The 21,103-nt window shown below is 35.9% G+C and overlaps 1 protein-coding gene across 2 annotated transcripts in view; it reads left to right on the top strand.

Moving 5' to 3' along the window:
* KDM4C (lysine demethylase 4C) overlaps positions 1-21,103 on the top strand; it is a 301,610-nt gene that overhangs the window by 267,227 nt on the left and 13,280 nt on the right. For both annotated transcript variants that reach the window (XM_042877489.1, XM_042877490.1), the window contains exons 18-19: positions 904-1,089; positions 8,338-8,508. In XM_042877489.1, the coding sequence (XP_042733423.1) occupies positions 904-1,089; positions 8,338-8,508 (357 nt within the window). The remainder of the gene's footprint in view (positions 1-903; positions 1,090-8,337; positions 8,509-21,103) is intronic.

Here is a 21,103-nt window from a genome sequence, read left to right on the forward strand (position 1 = left end):
GGCTGTTTTTTGAAATTTACTTTACCTTGCATGCAGCCATTCATTTGTTTCATATGGGTGGCTTACTAACAAAAAGCTTGAGGCAGAGCCAGTAAGAAATCTGAATCACAGCAATAATGACAATATTTTGATGTAGCCTCCATTCTGGGAGAAGGAATAAATATGGTATGTCTTGGCACTAGTAAGGCTTTTGATATAATGTTTTTATAAATGAAGTGGAGAATTACGGCCTACATAATTACCTGCATATTAAAATATACAACCAGTGAAAACCAGACTGGAAAAAATGAAAAGGGACATGGGAACAGCCTTCAGCTGTGGAATTATGTGAAGGCATGAGATAAATAAAGCATTTCTAATTGTAACACATTATCTGAGGATATGGTAGAAACCATTGCATGACCATTTTGGATTAGCAGTCTTCCAAAGTCTATCGATACATGTACTTATTCCAACTTCAAAGTAGGGAGCTAAGTTAAATGATATTTGAAAGTCCTCTCTAGCCCTGCTTTTCTGTGGGAATACTCTCTTTATTTTTGAATCTTGCACTCACTTTGTGCAAAATTATATAAAGGCTTTTCAGTTCACCTACCTTAAGAGGTGTAGGTTAATTTCAGAGCAGTGTATGGAATTTGAAATTAACTTATATAAGGCTATTTATCAGTTTTCTTACTGTAGAACCAAAACAGATTGTGTTTACATAAAAAGAAACAAAAACACTATATATCGATTCTCATATTATGAAGTTACCTTGCAGTTCATAAAAGTTTATTCTTTCGCTATGCTCATTATGAGGTATAAAACATAAGCAGTGAAGCATAAATAATTCTTCAGTCCTAGAGATGCTTGCAGATACCAGTGGAATTGTGGTAGTATGGTAAATATTCTCTTTATTTTCTACAGAAATGTATTTTCTGCAGACAGAGAGTTAAGAAAACCTCTGGTGCCTGCATTCAATGTTCATATGGACGCTGTCCAGCCTCCTTCCATGTGACCTGTGCCCATGCTGCAGGAGTGCTGATGGAGCCTGATGACTGGCCGTATGTTGTCTACATCACTTGTTTCAGGCATAAGATCAACCAAAATGTGGTAAGGAATTTGTTTAATGATATGTTGCAGAATTAAAATATGTTTTCAGAGAAAATGAAAGAGGGGATCCACATAATGTATAATGGCTTCGTCTGATATATTTCCGGGCATAAAAAAGTATTTCATCTGGAAGGTTTTTTTCTCATTATGTTATCTGGTAGAATACTCAATATGCTAAGAACTTTTTTGCATTAGACTCATTGTTGAATATGTTGTTTTGACAGCAGCATAAGTGTCTGAGTTCTCTGTTTTGTTAGTGTGGAATGTATTGAAAATACCCAGATCATAGTATCTTTCAAATACTCTCAGATATTGAGATGTATATGTAAGTTCTTTGTATCACAGCCAAGCAATGCCACGCAAATATCCAGTTATAATCATTATTTCATCTGGAAAAGCAGCAGTGATATGTCATGAAAATTCATATTATTTCTATATCTTTTTATTTCTAGCCGATGCTGAGGAAGCACTTTTGATTTTAGATGAGAAACAAGAAGAATTAGTTACCACAGTCTCATAGGTTTATTATCTAAAAGATAAATTCTTAATGAATTGTTACTTATTTCAGAGAAATCTTGCAATGTGTCTTGGGCTTTTAAGAGTGTATTTTCTTTCCTAGCAAACTAGAAGAACTTATTGTGATATCATTGAAGAAATAACTTGATACACTGGTGAAGTTGAAAATTCTCAAGTTTCAAACTCTTTATTTTAATATGTACTTAATCTCCTCTATACACTAAAATTGAAATAAACCCAGTTATGTATGTATAATGTATATCTTTCTTTCAAGAGACTGTCAGTGAACCTTTGATCCTAACAAGACTACTGGAACATAAGATCTCCTTTTAAGTATAATAAAATGCCTCCCAACTAGAGTGATGAGCCAGTCCTTAGTTTCAGTCTGCTGATAGTTCATAAAAAGGCAAATGAATCGCATGTCCCTGTTTAAAATCTCCCCAGAAATGTTATGTGTTATAAAGATTTTTGTTTAAAAAAAAAAAAAAAAAAGTAAGCATATAAAGCCAGTACACTTTGCATTGTTATTATGTCTTCATACATTTTTTATAAAAATGAGTTTGGATTAAAACACAAGCAAACTGCAACCTTTATCTGTACTCGTAACTTAAAGCCCTTGGCTTGTTTAGAAAATGTTACTCACTAGTTGAAAATTACTGGACCAAAGCATGGCCAATGAAAATACAGCTGTTCTTCCTAAATGTTTAATTGTATTTCTTTTCAGACACTGGACAATTACTCCAGGTAGTGAGATATTCATCAATAGCTGGGAAGTCATTACTTGATCAAATAAGTTTTTCTACAGTATGCTTTCTTTTGTATCCACTTCATGTATATGTTGTGGCTACTGCTCTAGCCCCTCAGTTTTTCAAACTTCCTGTAATGTATTTGTCTTTTACACTAGCAGACCCTTATTGTCCCCGAAAATGACAAGTTATTTTCTTCACCTATTCTTTTTTATGATACTGAACGTGCTGTTACGGATTATTTCTTCTGTGTATAGTGCTGAACAAGTGGTAAATCTATCCTAAACAGACTTTTTTTTTTTTTTTTTTTTTTTTTTCCTGGTAACTCTATATCCATGCTAGTTATTAATAAAAATACCTACAAGATATTAATGAAAAACATGTAGATCATTTAAGCAAATTTATACTTTCTATCTAATATAAAATATTGCAGGCTTCAGCACTGTTATTTGACTTTTAGCATGCACTTTCCCTAAAAGAGGGGAAAAAAAACTTTAAAACAGCTATTACTTTGAAAGCTTAGAAATTAAGTGCATCCTTGTTCCATTTAACACAATGGTAATAAAGTGGGAGGGATTCCCCCCAGATTCTCAGAGATTTTCAGGATTTGTATTTGGTAGCATGAAACAGAAAAAAAGTGTGAAGAAACAAGATTTTGTGTAGCTGTTTTAAAGTGTTTGTGTGGATGGTATTCAATATTGATTGGAGTGAAACTGAGCTCACCTTTTTGAAAAAAAAATCTTCATTATCTTTTTTCACTTGGCTCAAATCAACGTCAGATGTGCTGAAGAGAAGGAAAAATAGTGTGTGTTTCTTTCTTTGTTTTTCCTTGGACCTGAGTTTGGGAGGACCAAACATTTTGTTAGAGTTTTTCTGTGGTAATCTTCAGTTAGCCATGAATGCAGTGGATTGAGCCTGGCTGGCTGCTTGTTGCCCACCAAACCGCTCTCACTTCACTTCCACAGCAGGGCAAGGAGAGAAAATAGGACGAAACAGCTCATGGGTTGAGATAAGGGCAGGGAGATTGCTCACCAGTTACTGACACAGGCAAAACAGGCTTAGCTTGGGGAAGATTAATTTAAGTTACTGCCAATTACTGACAGCAAAGCAGTGAGAACTAAAAGCAAACTAAAAGCACTTTCCCTCCATCCACACTCTTCTTCCTTACACCCCCCTCCCCGAGCAGTGCAAGGGAATTAGTAGTGGAAGCTGTGGTCAGTCCATAGCATTTTTTCTCTGCTGTTCCTCCATGGTCACACTCTGCTGCAGCTCCACGTGAGATCCCTCTAATGGGTTGCCACCCTTCCTGCACCAATCCATCTACGTGGGCTTCCCACAGGCAGCAGCTGTGATCTGCCGTGGGGCAGCTGCTGGGCTCATCTCACAGAGCCCACCCCAGCAGCCCCCAGTATTAATGTTTTAAGTAAGCTGAATTGCCAATAGACTGTGGCAAAAGTGTCAAGGATTTATTTATGATCGGTTTTTAATTTCTACCTTTTGAATTACCTAGTCATGCCTTTAAGGTTTGGGATTTTCATTATCATTGTTTTTCTTGTTATACCTTTCTTTACTATTAGCTGGTCTTCTGTGCAGACGTTATATTGCTCTTCACTATTAAGTACGACTATGCATCTTTATTCTGGTGTCAGATTTTTGTCTATTTTCATTTCCTTGTTTACAAACAGAACAAAGGACATGCAGATTCACTCTGCAAATTTTTGCAGGAGTCAAATACATCTTCTTTTCAGCAAGGATAAATTTCTCCTTCTATTTAGTAGTTCAAAGCACTCCACATAAAGCAAGGATGCTATTTCTCCCCATTTCAAGGAAACAAAATTACAGTTGTCCAATGTTCCACTAACAAAGCCTCTAGATGTGAATATGTGCCTAAATGCTCAGGGAATATCTTTGATTGCTGTTTTCCTTCAAGTTTAAAAAAGAACAAACAACACAAAACTCAGCAACCAAGAGGAGCAGGAAAAATTGTGGCTTTTATCTATAGCAGTATTTAATGTAAATCAAGGAAGTTGCTCAACAGGAAACTCACAAACTTACTATGTGAGATAAAAATTTATTGTTACAGATATTAATATATCTTTTCACCTCAGGCAAGCACTTATTGCAATGATAAAGTGAAATTTTTATCAAGATAATTTGTTGCTGCAATCTCATACAATTGTGTTGAAATCATTCTTTGATACCTTTTCACAACTCTTTTTCACATTTTCCTTTTGAGTTATCTACAGTTTTTTTTTCCTAGACTGCTCTTTTAATGTCAGCCATGGAAAATACTTGCAAGTCTTCTGGTGAAAAATCATCATAAAGGCAATCAAAAGGAAAAACCTTACTCTTGTATCCAGATAGTGATGTCAAATGAAGTAAATACACACGTTAAGACTTTGATTTTTTTAATATTGAGATGAAGTTTCAAAAATACATTTTTTATATATGCAAATTCAAAACTAAGTATATGTCTTGTATTTGTTGAAGGTACAGCTTTAGAAATGATACAAAGGTCTGCTAGCAGAAAAGCTGTTTAATGCTGAATGGTTTGAATTATTCCTGTTGCACTCTATATTAATTTGTTCTTGTAAATCGGAGTGCAAGTATGCAAATTACAAAGGAGGATCTGTGATTTGCTGCCAAAAGACAGTAGGTCATGTTTTTTGAATTTTCCACAGTCAAACCATGTTTATTTCTGGGCATGAAATGTATCCTTCACATCTTTTGTCATCAGATTACCAGAACACTTGGAACTACAGTTGAGAATAGGTGCTCCACATGGACTTATTTTGATTAAATCTCTATTATGCACAAGACAATGAGAAAAAGACGTTATATGTGGCAATACTGTTGGGAAAAAAAACACTAAAGAATTCATACAGGATTAGCAAAAGCAGCACTGAAGGTCTGAGAAAGTCTGCTGGAAGCAAATGTGTCCATCTGTGATACTTCATTTTGAAAGTGCAATCAGAAGAGGTATATAGGAAGCCTCAGTTACACGCTTGCTTCTGATCTGCTTTAAATTATCATTTGCTATTATTGAACAGTTTTTATCTCTGTAGCATACAGTGAATGAAAGGACACTGTAAAGGGGAAACTGTAGATCCTTTTTCTGTTGAATACATGTGAATACAATGCTACTGTCTGCTAATTGCTGCCAGCATCAACATTTTCAGGAGTCTAGAGGCATGCCATAGAAAAGACAAATGAGTCAAAAATCATGAACTGGCATGTTTTTTGAAATGTCATGCATCATTTCTGTGCCCAAATTGCAGTTCTGAGGAATGAGCAGAAAATGATGATGGGAGGGTTATGTTTCTCATGTTCATGTTTCCTAATTAAATAAATCTTTATTGTATTTGAATAAGAATTGCAAGGATCTTCCACCACAAACTGCAGTCAGGGAGGGTATCTAGATATGTGGATATCCACTAACTAACTATTTCTGGCTAGCTATCCGTTAGTATTCAATATACATCTGTATACATACTTATTTTATTTTACAAGATTTTTCAGTCCTGAAACACAGAAAATTCAGGAGAAAGTCATTTTCCCTCTTATCTTTTTTGAGTTCTGCAGAAAGGAGAGGTTAACTTTTCTTACATTGCATCTCATTGTTTTCTGTATATCTGCTCCTATCTTAGTTCATCCTTGGCTTAGGTACTGTTAAAATCATGCTTTTTAAACCAGCTTTCTCAATAATCTGGTAACTACCACAGCTGTTCCTTTAATCTGATAGACTTACATAACAACTGTCCTTTCTGATCAAAAATAACATTCTTAACATCAATAAATTCTTAGGATTTTCTGACAGGAAATGTTTCCTGGGACATGCAATATGTTGTTGGAGTATGCTTGTCAATATTTTTTCTGGAAAATAATCAAGAATTCTAACAAGATAACTAAACAATAAACTAAAAAAATTATCTCTTTGAGCTGGGATGCATTTCTTTTTCATTCTTATTTTTTCTAATAAGCTTTGACATTCCTCCTCTGAATATTTTTTCACATATAAGCCTGTATTGTCTCTTGACATACTATATTTTTCCAGTCCATTTTCTCAAAATAATTCCATTTTCAAAGTTTAATACATTTAAACCTTGTAATATTTTCCTCAGATTATTGTGGTGTAATCTTAAACTTCTACTTTCAGTTGTTTCATATAGGTGATAGAATTAATACTCTCTGAAATTTCTGATTTTTTTTAAGTAACTGAATAGACTGGAGTCAAGAATTGCTTGGTAAATGAACATTTATGTTTACTTATGTTTCAAGGTTGGATAAGAAATGCTAACTGACATGTTAGCACTCCTGTGGCAACAGCAGTAAATGGTTTATTCCTTCTTCTGCTCCTCTGCAGTTAAACTAAGTAACAGAATTAACTACATAAGTAGCTATGTAAAATGGAAAATCCAGGTAAATTGTTGAATACTTTATATATATGATCAAAACACTATTTTGAAGTAAACTTTAGAAACAGTATTGGATTTTTTTCTCTGAGGGGAGCTCAGCTAAATCCTCCAAATGCTTATGTCAGGCAGAATTCTGACACACAAAGATTTAGTGTGCTGTCTCCAGAAATGGCACAGAATACTCCTATTTGGTTTGTAGAAGCAGAGAAATTTAAAATTTTTAAATCATAGAAACTTGTGCAAGAAAGAGTCATGATTGTGACTACAATCTCCACAGAAGTGGAAGATGTCAGTTATTATTTTTTTTTCTCCAAATGCATTGACACTACTATTAATGTTTGGAGTCTAACAGAAAGAACTGCTGATGTGTTTTGTTCTCCCTTTGATATTAATGCTAAAAAGAGTTTTCCAGATTCTCCAGAGACCCTTTTAGATTTCTATATTTATTGAAGAATCCATTGCCACTGAAGGTTTGAAAAGCAGTTTTAGGTAAATCAGTAGTTATTGTAGCATATGTCATAAGATTTTTTCAATCTCCTTATGTAAGTATTTCTAGTAAAATAAGTGTTTTCTGTATGCTGTTGCATCTGTCCCCTTTGTATCTTCTACTGTAAGAAAAGTTCAACTGGTCATATACAGCTAAGGTCACAATTAGTTTGTCTTGGTTGAAGAATTGGAGCTTTGTAAGTAATGAATAAACAGTCAAAATTGCAGGGAAGAAGCTCTTTCTGTGTTTGACCAGAATGAGAAGCTCTATTAAACAGTGTATTGTGCTCTTTGTGTCGTATTTTCCACGGAAGTAAATAAGAGGCAACCTGCATATTTTTTTCCTGGTGAAGAACATTGCTTTTTAAAGTTCCTGGGTATACTTCAGTTGGAAGTAGATGCTTAACAACTGTCAGCATCATTTGAGCTTCTAAGCGTTTGCTGATTTACAAGGTTCTATTCTTTTATTTATAAAAACCATTAAAAACAGTTATGCTGCAGAATTTTTGCATAATTTATCAGCCCTAACACAGATCTGATTGACATAATTAGTTCTATTGAATGCAAAGTGAAAAATGAGAAAAAATTATTGGTACTGATGTACTAAATGAGTAAATGAAGAGTGATCAGTGCTGTCTAAAGTCTTCAAGCAAATGCTCTACTCCTGTAGACAGCTCTGACATGAGCTGAAGATGCATTACACTTTTTTTTATCCCATTCAGAAAATAGCAAAGTAATTATGAGAAATCATGTCACAGTACAAGACTTAAAAAAACCTTCTAAAACAATGCAAGACCACAGTCTATCTTTGCCGTGCTTCAAGAACTTCAATTAATTAATTAATATTCTTTCTCTACTGTGAAATGGTGAGAAGGTATAAACTGTAAAGATATTTTTGAGCGCTATAATTTGTTATTCTTGAGAAATGAAAACCTTTGTTAAATTTGTATGATCATGACGGTAAGGAGCAATTTTGCATTTAAAGTTTTTTTTTATTGAGTGTTATTTTTCATTCAGTTTTAACATTGGTACAATTCTGATGAGTAAGCTGGTATTTTAAAATTGCTTCTATATCTTTTTTCAAGAGAACTAAAGCATGTGAGAAGACCATTACAGTTGGGCAGACAGTCATCGCAAAACATCGGAATACAAGATACTACAGCTGCAGAGTCATTGGAGTGACATCGCAGCTTTTCTATGAAGTCATGTTTGATGATGGCTCTTTTAGTCGGGATACTTTTCCTGAAGACATCGTGGTAAATACTTTCTTACACAAGGGTTGGTTTGTTTTGCTATTCACCTTTTGTTTTTGAAGATTAGCGAGATGGAACATCTTGAACTACTTCTTTTGACCTTGAGGAGATAATGTTCTAATGTTTGGTTTGTGTTTGTTACTTTTGCTGCTGAGATTGATTCTTTTCTAATGGGCTTCCAAATAGTGGTTGTTCTAATTAGTCTTTGCCATTTGACCAAATGTATCAGAAGTAATCTTACAAAGCCTTTTAATTAAATGAGAAATATGTATTTAATAAAGGAGATGAGAGAGGGAATTCCATGTATCCTTATCTGTCTCTCAGAGATAACTTGTAAAAATTCCTTGCTGAATAGAAAAATCCTGCTGTAATGGGAAGAATAGCTCTCATGAATCAGTTCTAACAACTTGTTTACACCTTCTGATGTTTAGCTTGTGAGATTACATTATTAATGACAAAAATCATCAGGGAGGAGAATGTGTAGTTTACTGCATTTCTAAAAAGCAGTTGAGATTTTTATTTCCCTAATGCACTTATATAAGCTGCCATGTTTTTCAGAACTGTAAAGGACTACACTGTGAACTTAGTGGATCTGAACAGAATTTGCAAACAATTGTGAAAGTACTCCTTTTCCTTCCTCATTTATAATGAGTAGATTGGATGATAACATTTGTTCTGTTCATCAGGTGCTTCATGATGATTGCACTGCAGTATGACTGATCCTCTTTTAACCTTCAAGCATGTCTGAGACTTCTCTATGCTGAGCTTATTTTCTGGTGTATCTCCAGATAAATCTCTGGAAGTTAGAGCCTCCAGGGTACACTGGCTTGCAGAAGTGCTTTGTGTTGCCAAACTGGTTTTACTTTGCCCTGTGCAGAGGTGGAGAGTCTGGCATACACACCAGTGCATAAGAATATATACTTTATTAATATATTTTCCAGAGATACAACCCTTAGCAGGGGTTCCTCTGTGTTCCTTTACTGCAAAGATGTCTTTGAGCTATTCTATTTTTTGTAGGCCTAATGTTTTCCTGGAGGTAGAATTAGCTGACAGATAGCATCAGCGGAAATGATACTGTTGTTGTTAGAAGCTTCACAGTCACTGAAAAGTTGTCTGCCTTTTGAAAATACAGCATTTTGAGAGGGTACATTTCAGAGCAGTATATGGGGATGGAGCTGTTTACCTCCCACTGCTGTTAATAGAAAACAGCAATTCCTCGCTACATGTCTTCGAAAATTTATCCTTTAATTTGAAACACTCTGAAAGGCTCCATTAATGATCAAACTTTGATTTAGGATGATCAAGATATTAAGCAAATGTGGCTGTATTGTTATTAGAAACCCCTCTTTTGTATATGTCTGCATCATGGTATGGCAGAGATGAGAAACTGCTTGCCACCCTAGTGGGGTATTCTGATCTTGAGCTAAGAATAAATGTAATCAGGTCTGGATATGCCTCAGTGCTTCCTAGATAGTGGATGAACAACATATAATTGTTTGATGGAAACACCAAACGAATTTCACATTCCTTAGAGAAATCTTGTTGTGTTTTCATTAGATAATACACCTGCAGCCGTTACTGGAAGGGAGGAAAAAAATGTTTTTTCTTCTGCCTGGACTAAAACTTGCTAATCCATGCAATGTGCGTATCAGGTGTTAGTGCCGCCGGGAGGACTTATTCATCAAATCTGGTGTGAAAGCAATGTTGCTGCCTATTGAAGAACTTATTTTTCTAATCTGTTTTCACTTTTCAACTAGCTCACAAAGATAGCAGCAGCTTTCTGCTTTCCCAGTATATGCTGAATCCTCTACATAATTTCAGCTCAGCTCACAATAGACCACAATTCCAGTGTTCAGACACAGTGATTTATTTTTAAGAAGGAAAACAGGGAGCAGGGAAATTTCAGTCTCAAAGCTTCTTGAAACTGTTTGCATGTAAGCATTCAATAACTTCCAAATCAGGGTGTACTTTGTTCTGTTCTCATATGTATTTTTTACTGTTTGCATTGACATTTACTACATAGATCAGGATATATTAGCTGCAGGTGTCAGATATATAGGTGTAGCAATATAGATTCCTTTTATTTCAAGCTATTGCTTGAAATATTGTACTGTGTTTGATTTCAGCCTTGTCAAAATTTCTGTTAGCACCATTTTGGTGTGCTAAGAAGCCAGCTTTCTCTCTATCTGGTAACTGTTAGAGGGTGCAAAGAAGCGTCTATAGGTACATATTTTCTGTCAGAAACAGAGGGACAGCTTCTTCTTTAAATGACAGAAAGACTGCCGTGAAGGGATAGTGTGTGGTATCTTAAAGGATGTGAGATGGCAGCTGCGGCAGTTACCTTAACCATGCCAACATGCAAGGGGTGAAGTGCATATGCTTCAGTCCTGAGTAACTCCTTCCGAGAAACAACGAGCATGCCACGTGCTACATCTTGAAGGACTGATGTACTCTAGCTTGTCACACAGCTGCTAGTTCAGCAACAGGAGGGATTCTGTCCAGCTCAACAGGACAGATGTCAGTATACCAATTCCGCATCAGGAAGTACCTCAGGTCTTTGGCCTGCTCAATTCTTTTTCATGCCTGATGGCCATATCTTCAGTGGTACAGTGTGGCAATTTGCTGTAAATTAATATTCTCAGTCAGATTTATTTAACTGTTTATTTATTTATTTGCTTTTCTATACATTGTAGCTGTCAGTATCGCTTACTAGCAAATATAACTGTACACACACGTGTGTGTATATATGTAACTTGAAATTAGAGCTAAAGATGCAGTTATTCCTATGTTTTTTATGCAATTGAAATCTCAGCTAAACAAGGAGGCCTTGCAGCATATGTAACTGGGGAAAGAAAGGTTTTGCCAAATTATATTTATTCCAAGGAAGAGAAAAACAAAAAGAGGTTACAGATGAACATGCTTTGCCTAATGGTGACTATGTGAGTATGTCTGATTACAGGAGAGGTGAGCAGATCTCTAATGAAATGCCAAACATTGTTTCCGGCCACTTGCCCAACTAATTACTGTGGTTCTCCAATTGCCATTTTAAACAGAATTGTTTGCTGTCATGGTTTCACCTTGTGGCTGTCAGGCAAACTAGGTGAATAAAAATAAGAGTACTGATTCATCCTGTCTGGTGACGTATCTACACTGTGTTTTAGTTTACCATCAAGTTTATAAATCTAGGGAGTCTCCACACAGATTGTAAGCTGATCTGTGGGTTGTCATGCCTACAACCCGAAATGGACTTTACTGATTAAAAGCAATAAATTGAATACCTTCCTGTTGTGGTTTAATTCTGGGAGGCAGCTAAGCACTGAACAGCCACTCATTCACTGTCCCCACAGGGGACTGGGAAGAGAATTGGAAGGGCAGAAGTGTGAGAAGTCATGGGATGAGATAGTTTACAAAGTAAAGCAAAAGCTGTGTGCGCAAGCAATACAAGCCAAGAAATTAATTCACTGCTACCCACAGGCAGGCAGATAGATACTCAGGCACTTCTAGGGAAGCACGGCTCATCACACGTAAATTTCTTGTGAAGGCAAACACTGTCACAAGCAATATGCCCTCATTCTTCCCTCTGCAGCTCAGCTTTTGTTGCAGAGCTTGGCATTGGGTGGTATGGTGTATCCACTTGGTCAGTTTGGGCCTGCTGTCCTGGCTGTGTCTCCTCCCAACTTCTTGTGCAGCTCCAGCATTCTGGCATGAAGAAGAGCATAAGAAGTGGAAACGTCCTTGAGTCTATGGAAGCTTGGCTCCTATGGAAGCAGCTCTTACGTGGCTGTGTGATCAGCACTGTTTCCATAAAAAATCCAAAGGAGAACATCATATGAGCCTCTGTGACAAAAATGATCTCTGCCAGCCAAAAGCCCGACACATACTAAATGCTCTTTCAGCTGATGGAATGTTGCTGTAAATGTTCATTATCATGCAACAGCATCTTGAGGGATGTGGAAGAGAAGTGTGTATGATTAGGTGTTAGGAGATAGATATTCAGGAGTCCATGCGTTTGTTTTTCAGACCATGTTATGATGGTTTCCTCGGGTCTTGATAGAATGCCATAATTTTACTTAGAAAAAATTGTTGACATGTAGATTAAAACAGCATCTATACTGCACCTGTCAAAAGCAGGAACAAGGAAGTTTTGCATAACAAGTAGCTTGATTTGTGTGTTTTGGGTCTGACACTGTTTTCTGACACACCCACAATGGTACGTGGCAACCTTAACCTTAATCAGCAGAATTGCGCTGATGCTAATTGAAGTATCTTCTTTCAGTACTGCATCCAAGAGAGCCTTTGCCATCAGGACAGTGTAGATTACGCTCTATCTTTTTGTGTCTGTGAATACTGTAAAATCACTATTATCAGAAAAGGGAGGAATAGGACTATTTGGAACTCTGACAGCTGAAATACATCACTGAAATTATCAAGAAGGATACGACATTTCACAGTGTGCACCTGAATTTCACAGAACCCTAAATTATTATCTTCTCCTTTCTTTGTAATTAATTTGAGCTCATTTTAGTTACTAGTATTTGTAGGCAGACCTACCAGAATCATATCAGTGTAATTTAAGAAAAGCCTTTTCTCAGTCAGACTTTCTTTGCAATTCTCTACCTCAGTCCCTGCTGACAAATGCTCAATTTATACCTCTACAAAATTAAGAAAACTTCAGTAACTCATGACTCACACTCCAGTGTATACATATACGGTGAGCATAGGCTTGCCAATTATCCCTTCTTTCTTGCTGAATACAGACTTACTGATATTCTGAATGATCCTTTCTAGCTTATATGTCTTCCCGAGATCAGAAGCCACATAGGCATCTATTATCTTGGAAGTTGTCCAATACGAAGTGAACTGATTGCAGCATAGGTATAGGGGTAAGAATACAAATTGTCCTGAGGGTACTATTGTAAGGCTGCTGAGAGACAGAACAAATTTGCTTCATCCTCCTTTGAGATACAGAACCAATGGGATTTAGCTGGGCAGCTCCTCAGAAATTATTTCCTCTACAGGCAGGCTGAAGGGAACATCAATTTAAAATGTGGTAATGTTGGAGAGATTTTTTGCACGTGTAGGGAAAAAAAGGTAGTGCTTTGGGGCCTTTGAATGTCAGTGGTTGGCATACAGCTTCAAGAAAAGTCTTACTTCTTTACTACTGACATTATCTGTCCTGTGACAAGTGGCTTTCAGTGGTGCAATAAATGCTGGGATAGTTCAGAGAAAAAGGGTTTTTTCCTTTATTTCTGAATTTGTTAGAAATTGAGGCCTGTGGAAAGAAAGAACAATTGGGAAGAAATTTATGAAGATCAGACATAGAGATTCAGAGCTCAAAATTATGTCCACAGGAGTGTGGACCGATGAAGTGCGGACACTTAATAAGCTTCTCAGTTTCTGTATGTTAGTACATGTATGTCTATTGATTTTGAAACAATGGACTGCTTGAACAGCTGACATTTGGAAATAGTGTGTTGACAGTGTGTTGATGTCCATGCAGACAGAAAAATAAAGGGCTTGGTGATCTCATAAGGGTGCTGTATCTTACAGATCAGACTTGTGTAACTTTTTTCCCATAAACCTTGTCTGGCATTATAAATGACAGAACTCCTGACTGGTTTAAGGTAGTTTGTTCTCTGGGTTTCTTTTCTCTTTTTAACTCTCTTGCCTACCTGTTCAAATCAAAACCTTAAATAGTAGTGCATACCTTCTTTTCATCTGTGAAAGATCCACTTGATTTCTGATAGACAATAATAGAATATTGTTCACTTTTAATATACTGACATTTAACTGTACAATGGCTAAGGAAATTAAAACATTTGAATTGATACTCATTCCAGGCAATCTTCAGATACTTTGGATGTGCTCCAGTATCACCAGCACCAGCATTTCTGAAAACATAAAGGATAGAGAACAAGAGGATAGATCAGATTTGGTATAAATGCAGTAAAAAATTTCTCGGAACTAGGTGAATGATGTAGGAAAAGAGATGCAATTAATTATGATAGGTTTAGCAGCTTTAAAAAAATTGAGATGATATTGAGCTAAATGCTGCACTACTCATGTTCATCTGCCATATTTTTTTTTCAGCATTGCAAACATATCTGCTATGTAGCTGAACTTACTACTTGGCAATTTTTACAATATGAACTTTGGCAGACACATCTGAAAAATTCTAGAAAGAACGTTTGAAAGTCACGTGAACCATCTCTGAGGAGAAAATTTGGGTTTCTCTTTTGAATTTTTTTTTTTTTTTAATCTGTTTAAAATATATATGTATATTCTGAAAAACTGATGTCACTTTTTTCACTTTTTAAAAAATTTTTATTGTGAACTTCTGCACTTGATTTGCAAGTGCTGATACAGATTATCCTAAGCTCTACATACAAGACATTATTTGTCTCATCTGAATACTAACAGTAATGAATTTCTGGTCTTAGTAAGTTGAAATCAAAAGTTTGAAATCAAAAGTTTGATTCAAAAAAAAATTTGAAAAGTAGAAAAGAGGTACCTTCCTACCGGAGGCTTTCATTCCATCTTGTAACTCTTGAGGCTGCAGAGCATTAAAACATGCAGTAGCTTATTTCTAACGTAAAATTTGTTGTACAGTACTATAACTGTATTGATTGAACTGAGATATTTTCACTTTATATTAGAAAACAGAAGTGTTTTTTCTGCGGTTTTTGCTTTTTCTTAGTTTCCTGTTACATTAGAAAGATAATAGATAACTGTAAGAATTGAATACACTATGGATTAAGAGCAAATTAAACCTCAAAGTGTAAGTATTATCTTTATACAGTTTCCTGTGTATAATGCCTATTCCATTTTCTAACACAATGCTTTACAGAACCTTATCAATATAGAACTTACATGAATTGATGGTAATGTCACAGCTGAGCAGAAGAAACAAAATGGAAGATAATCTGTTACTTTGTGGTTTAAGATTAAATGGCTGACTTTGCAGTGAAGTAGCTAAGATACTGAAATGAATTGAAATGTTTATTGTGTTCGCAAAAGTGAGCGTCTGTCCATATCCAGCACCATGATGGATACCACCATGCTGAGCATGTGGGGCACAATAAAATACCTGGAATCAGATAGGAATCACAGATCAAGTGGAAATTTAGGATGAGGGAGCAGCATTATTTGCCTTTCCAACTTTTTTCTGAGGTAACCAATAATTGTAGGATTTTCATATCTGGCAATTTACACTATTTGTTGTATATTTCAGAAGTAGATTATTTTCCACCTTCCCATGTGTGTTATACTGGAGGGAGAAAATAATGGCTGGAGCAGAATATAAAATCCTCATTGTCCTCTGAGTTCAGTAGATTTACTAGGAAGTTTAAGCCTTTAGATCCTTACTTGTCTTCAGCTGTGCGCTCCCCAGGGAAAGAGAGACATGAACATACTAGAGAGAGTACAACCAAAGGTCACCAGGATGATAAGCATCTTTTCCATTATGGAAGACTGGGAAATCTGGGACTATTCAACCTAGAGAGTAGAAGGCTCAGGCTAATTTTGTTGATGTTTTTAAACACCTCAAGTGTTCAGAGAGACCCAGACTATGCAGTGATGCCTAGTAACCAGATAAGAGGCAGTGGGCGCACAGTGAAGTGTAAGAGGTCTCTCCTGAACATCCGGAAGTGCTATACTTTAATTTTTCTTTTTCGATTTGGAGTTGACTGAGCAATGCCAGAGGCTGTACTGAAAGGTTATGAAGCTTCTTGCCTTAGAGATCTTCAAAATTGCCTGGACATGATCCTGGGCACCCTTCTCTCGGTTTCCTTGCTTGAGCAAAGGGGTTGGACCATTTTGTGGATATGGTAGGATTCATGTAACTGTTGCAAGGTTTCTCGGCTGCACGAAAGAGACCGTGTACTTCAGTCAGGCACAGTGAGTCAGACGCTCCGATGCGCTTGCCAATTTCACCTTCACGCTGCTCTTACGAGATGGTGAGTTTTGTTTCATAGAGCATCTTGTACCCCACAGTAAAACTTCCTTACTGTCCTTTGTTTTTCACTTTATTGCGATGCCAAGTACCACTGTGGACATCCTAAGCTGTGTTCTACATCAGGGGCTAGAATTACAGTCTTTTGGACAATTCTGCAACTCTCAGTTAGCATTATTTGTGAATTTGTGTTATTGCTGAAAGACTATGTATCGACAGAAATATATAAAGTAAAAAATTCTTGGTGTATTAAGCAATGCATGATTCAATTTGTCTTCTATTTTCCCTTTTAGTGAAAAAATATATTCACTTTGTAAGAGAAGAATCAGCAACATTTTAAGGACAACATAATATGCATGAGTTCAAAGTATTTTTATATTATGCGGTCTGTGATCCAATGCTAAATTTGTTGAATTACAGAAACTATTCTGTTAATCTGGTGATTTCATTGAATTTATACCAATTCAGAACCAGAATTGCACTCCTGGGAATCAGGCCTGCTCTTTCAAATGCTAATGCACTGTGTAAATTACTGTTCCTGTTTAGATAAAATTCTGACTGTGGCAAATTAGCTACCACTATCCTTTTCATTCAAATTGTCTTGGAACGTAGGAAACCTAATTTTGTGTTTCTAAAAATTTGCATGAGTACTGTATACTATCAGTTTCTCAAAGAAAAACAGTTTGACAGTCTTTTGACATCAGCAGTTGATTTCAGAGAGTTTCTACAGTTCTTTGTCTTCACTTCTGCTTTAATAGTGTTGGTAGATATATTCACTGTTTTCAGCTGCAGTATGTTATTTGTCTGTATGACAAGCTTTTCTAAATCAGAGGTGCTGTTGTAATCACATTGGTCGTGCTCCTTATAAAACAATTACTGGTAAGCATGTCTGTGGGAGCTTAATCACTAGTGCTAAAGTTGAAAGTTAATGTTAGCTGAAATAAGATAAGCAGAGGAGACAACTTGTATTAAGTGCCTTTGCAGAATGGCCTTGGGGGCATTTCAGCTCTGACGTCAGGACTGAGCAGAGGTACAGGGAAGGTACCTTTCCTGCTCTCCCCCAGAAACCTTGTTCTCTCAAGGGTTTGTACAGCAGTAGCTAACTCTTAATGACAGCTTGTTCACCACATGTTAGTTCCTTTGCATTCTTTCCTGTTTAAACAGTCTTTACATATTAGTGCAGAGAGCACTATATCTCATGGCAGGTATCCTAGTAGCAATGAATAGGGTTAGTAAATTAAATTCAGTTCATAATTTGAAAGTGGAGAATTTGGATAGGACTAACTGAAGTCAGTGGCAACATTATTTCTATGCAGTCGCCCTAAGGTTAGGCTAAGGTTGTTCATACTTTTTTCATGTTGTGATTCTGGGAATGAGAAATCCAGCTGAAGTCCTGTCAATTGAAATGAATGTAGAGAGCATGTTTTGTCTGTATTGTGGGAAGTAACAGTTTCCATTGAAGTTTCTAAAATCCTACAATTAATGCCCATTTTGCTATGAAATAAATTTCAGTTCCTCCAGAATAGGAGTGCAGAAGTAATGGTTATCAAGTTCTGGAGACTATTTATAAATTTCAAGTTATTTTTTAGAAACCAAGTAATTTTTAATGTAAAAGCTCAAATGAGATAGTATTTTGGCTTTCTCCATACAAATAGTTGATAGAGAGATTGATAAGTCTGAAACATTCTTGTGAATTTAAGAATGAAGGAGGTGATAAGAGATGGACAGTTTCTATTTCAAGTTTGATTTTAACTGTATATATGGATTTGCAAACACAAATTAAGTATTGGTATGTAAAATAAAAGTGAGATAAGCAGGATAGGAAGGCCAGGTTTATTGCAATTAGAGAGCCTGATTTAGCTATAATTCATCTCTTCAGTATCTGTTTTTCTTTGATCTTTGAAACCTCAGGGTAGATTATGTGCTTTCACTCTTCAGGAGGATTAGAATATTGTACCTTAACCCCTATGAATGAGGGATGGAACAATATGTAAAGGATATGTATCATCAGGCACAGTAGAGGCTGAAGTCAGTTTGCTACTTCTGCCTTCAGCCATTTCTTCAGAAAAGTGTCATGACAGCAGCATAGTGGGGCTCAAGAGCCTTCTGATACAGAAGGCAGCAGCACAACAGAATTGATTCTCATGCAGCCTTCATGTAAGACTGCAGTTGACTGACTGAAGAGTGTCTTCCTGGAGGGTTTTGATGTCTTCTGGTATAGAAATAATGAGTTACTTCAAAGTACAAAAATATATTCATCTAAACTAATTGATACAAATATTTTGCATTGTCAAGCTTTGAGCTAACAGTCAAATAGTCTTCAAACGGATGGCATCTGGGAAGAATAATGCCAGTTAGATTCTGTGTATATTTTTTTAAATTCCATACTATTTCTTTATCAGTAATCAAAATTATTTATACAACTTACATATATTTTATTCTTTTGCTGCATTACAGAATCATACAGCAAGAACAGTATTATAAGTATGTGATAGCTCAAAAACCTGTTGCAAGAAGAGCCACATGTACCCACTTTAGCCCTGCATTGTTCATATCAATTATACTGCCACTGGTACTCCACCAGAATTTTAATAAACAATGAGGCATTTTCTGCTTTGTTTTCAAAACAAAGCAAATCAACAAACAAAGCACAGAAATGTCAAAAAATGGAGAAGTTTTGCTGAGTGACATAGAGAAAAATGCGGTGATTAAAATACAGTTTAAACAAACAAAAATATTTTATTTAGAATACAGTCGAAAGCTTGGAGATTTCCAACTCAACTCTGATTTTCAACTCTGGAAATTCAGAGTTCAGAGCACTGTGCCTGCTAGTTAAACAGATAAGCAATTCTGTTAGAGTTGAGGAAAATAAATTTGAAGTTACTGAGATACATGTCATGGGAATGACTCAGTTAGGAAATAAAGAGGTGCCCACCTGATTATGTTTGCTGTCATGGTTCATGCTTGTTTACAATTTGATGCTCCACACTGTGTGGATTTTGTAGAAATGCCTAATGGGAAGTGCACAGAAGAAAGTTATATGTATGGTAGGCTTTAAAACACTTTAGCAAGATGCAGAAGAATGAATGGTTCAGAGCAAGAAGAGGCTATTCTGTATGTGAAAGGACATAACTAATAAAAAACACTAAGTTATACCTGTTCATAAATGTAAACCCTGGTTTTGCGAAACAGCGAAGCTGAAAACAATTGATATTTATTCATACAAGTTGGTGGTGAATATGTATAAACTTAAATAAACTGTGAGAGTGAACTTCTCACATATGATATTTCCACTTTATACTGTATAAAACAGATCAATTTTTTTTTTCTTCAATGTCTTTACAAATGTTTGGGCTTATTTTTGTAAACAATGGAAAATCTTAATCTTCCTTTTCTAGTTATATATATATGAATTTTTTAGGACTATGCTCACAGAAAATGTCTCCAGTAATATTAATCAGCTGAAGAGGTTGTCACTTACTGATTCGAAATGTATTTTATATTTAATTCTGCTCTTCCCTACTAAGCTCACTGTAGGAGCACAGCTGTGAGTTTAGTAGTCTCCTTCAGACAGTGTTCTGATCTGATCAACATGGAAATTGATTTCCTTCATCCTGATAGAAGTTCCACAGAATGCTTATGCGGAAGTATGAGTGGGAGGTAGTCTGCATTTCTTAAAACAAGACGTACTGATAGAGCTTGTCAGCTGGGGCTTCAAATCAGAGACCTTCATCACTGTATCTTCCCTTGAATCAGAGCAGGATCACATAATCAAAATAAATAACAAACTCCAGATGATCTGATGAAGTTGTCTTGTGATTTGATCAAATATTGGCATTTTGTCATGATTGTTTTCCAGGAACATTTTTTGATATTAGACTATTGCTAGATTTATACCTCCTCTAAAAGATGCCATGTGGGCATTTTCCCTTCTTCCAAATAAGTTCTAGAGATAAAATCACCAATGTTATTGCTATGATTTCAAATACAATGCTTACTTTTTGGCCGTGATCTTACTGTTTTAAGTGAAGGGAGTTAATTGACCCTTTTCTACTAACCACATGCCACATTCACCTAAGACTAAATCAAGTTTGGAAGGATTTGATTCCAGTTAAGCTCTTGAAAGATCAGGCGTGCTTTAAGCTGACAGTTGAAAAGGCAGAATGTTGTACAAGCTTATGAAAAATTGATGCTGGATTCTGGAGCAATTCTGAAGATCAGAAATATTTTTTAGAGTGTCTTTTCAGGTTTTTAAACCTAAAAAAAAATTCACATTTTTAAACAAAAAAGAAAGATTTTGAAAGTGTTACTAAATGATGCATTGCAGTTTTTAGGTCTTTTTCATTCAACTGCTGCATTCCTCAAACTTTTTTTTCCCCATTAAGTGCTAATATATTCTATGTCAGCTATGCTCTATTTTCCTTTCTAAGATTTTTTTCTCTATCTAGCTTTCTGTCAGACCAGAGACTCAGTAAATTAACTTCGGCTGATATCTGTAGTCACAGAATAATTTCATCATTTCCTACTACAATCTTTACATGAAAGACTTCAGTATCCTTTCTACTATCAATTTTACTTTCCAGCTTCTCTAAGCCTGTCAGTGCCTGAAGATATGAGCCACACCTGCTGAAGATGACTTGCTCAGCA

This window comes from Lagopus leucura, unplaced genomic scaffold (assembly GCF_019238085.1).
Source record: "Lagopus leucura isolate 7727_CA_CO unplaced genomic scaffold, USGS_WTPT01 Super-Scaffold_100018, whole genome shotgun sequence".
NCBI classification, from domain to species: Eukaryota; Metazoa; Chordata; class Aves; order Galliformes; family Phasianidae; genus Lagopus; species Lagopus leucura.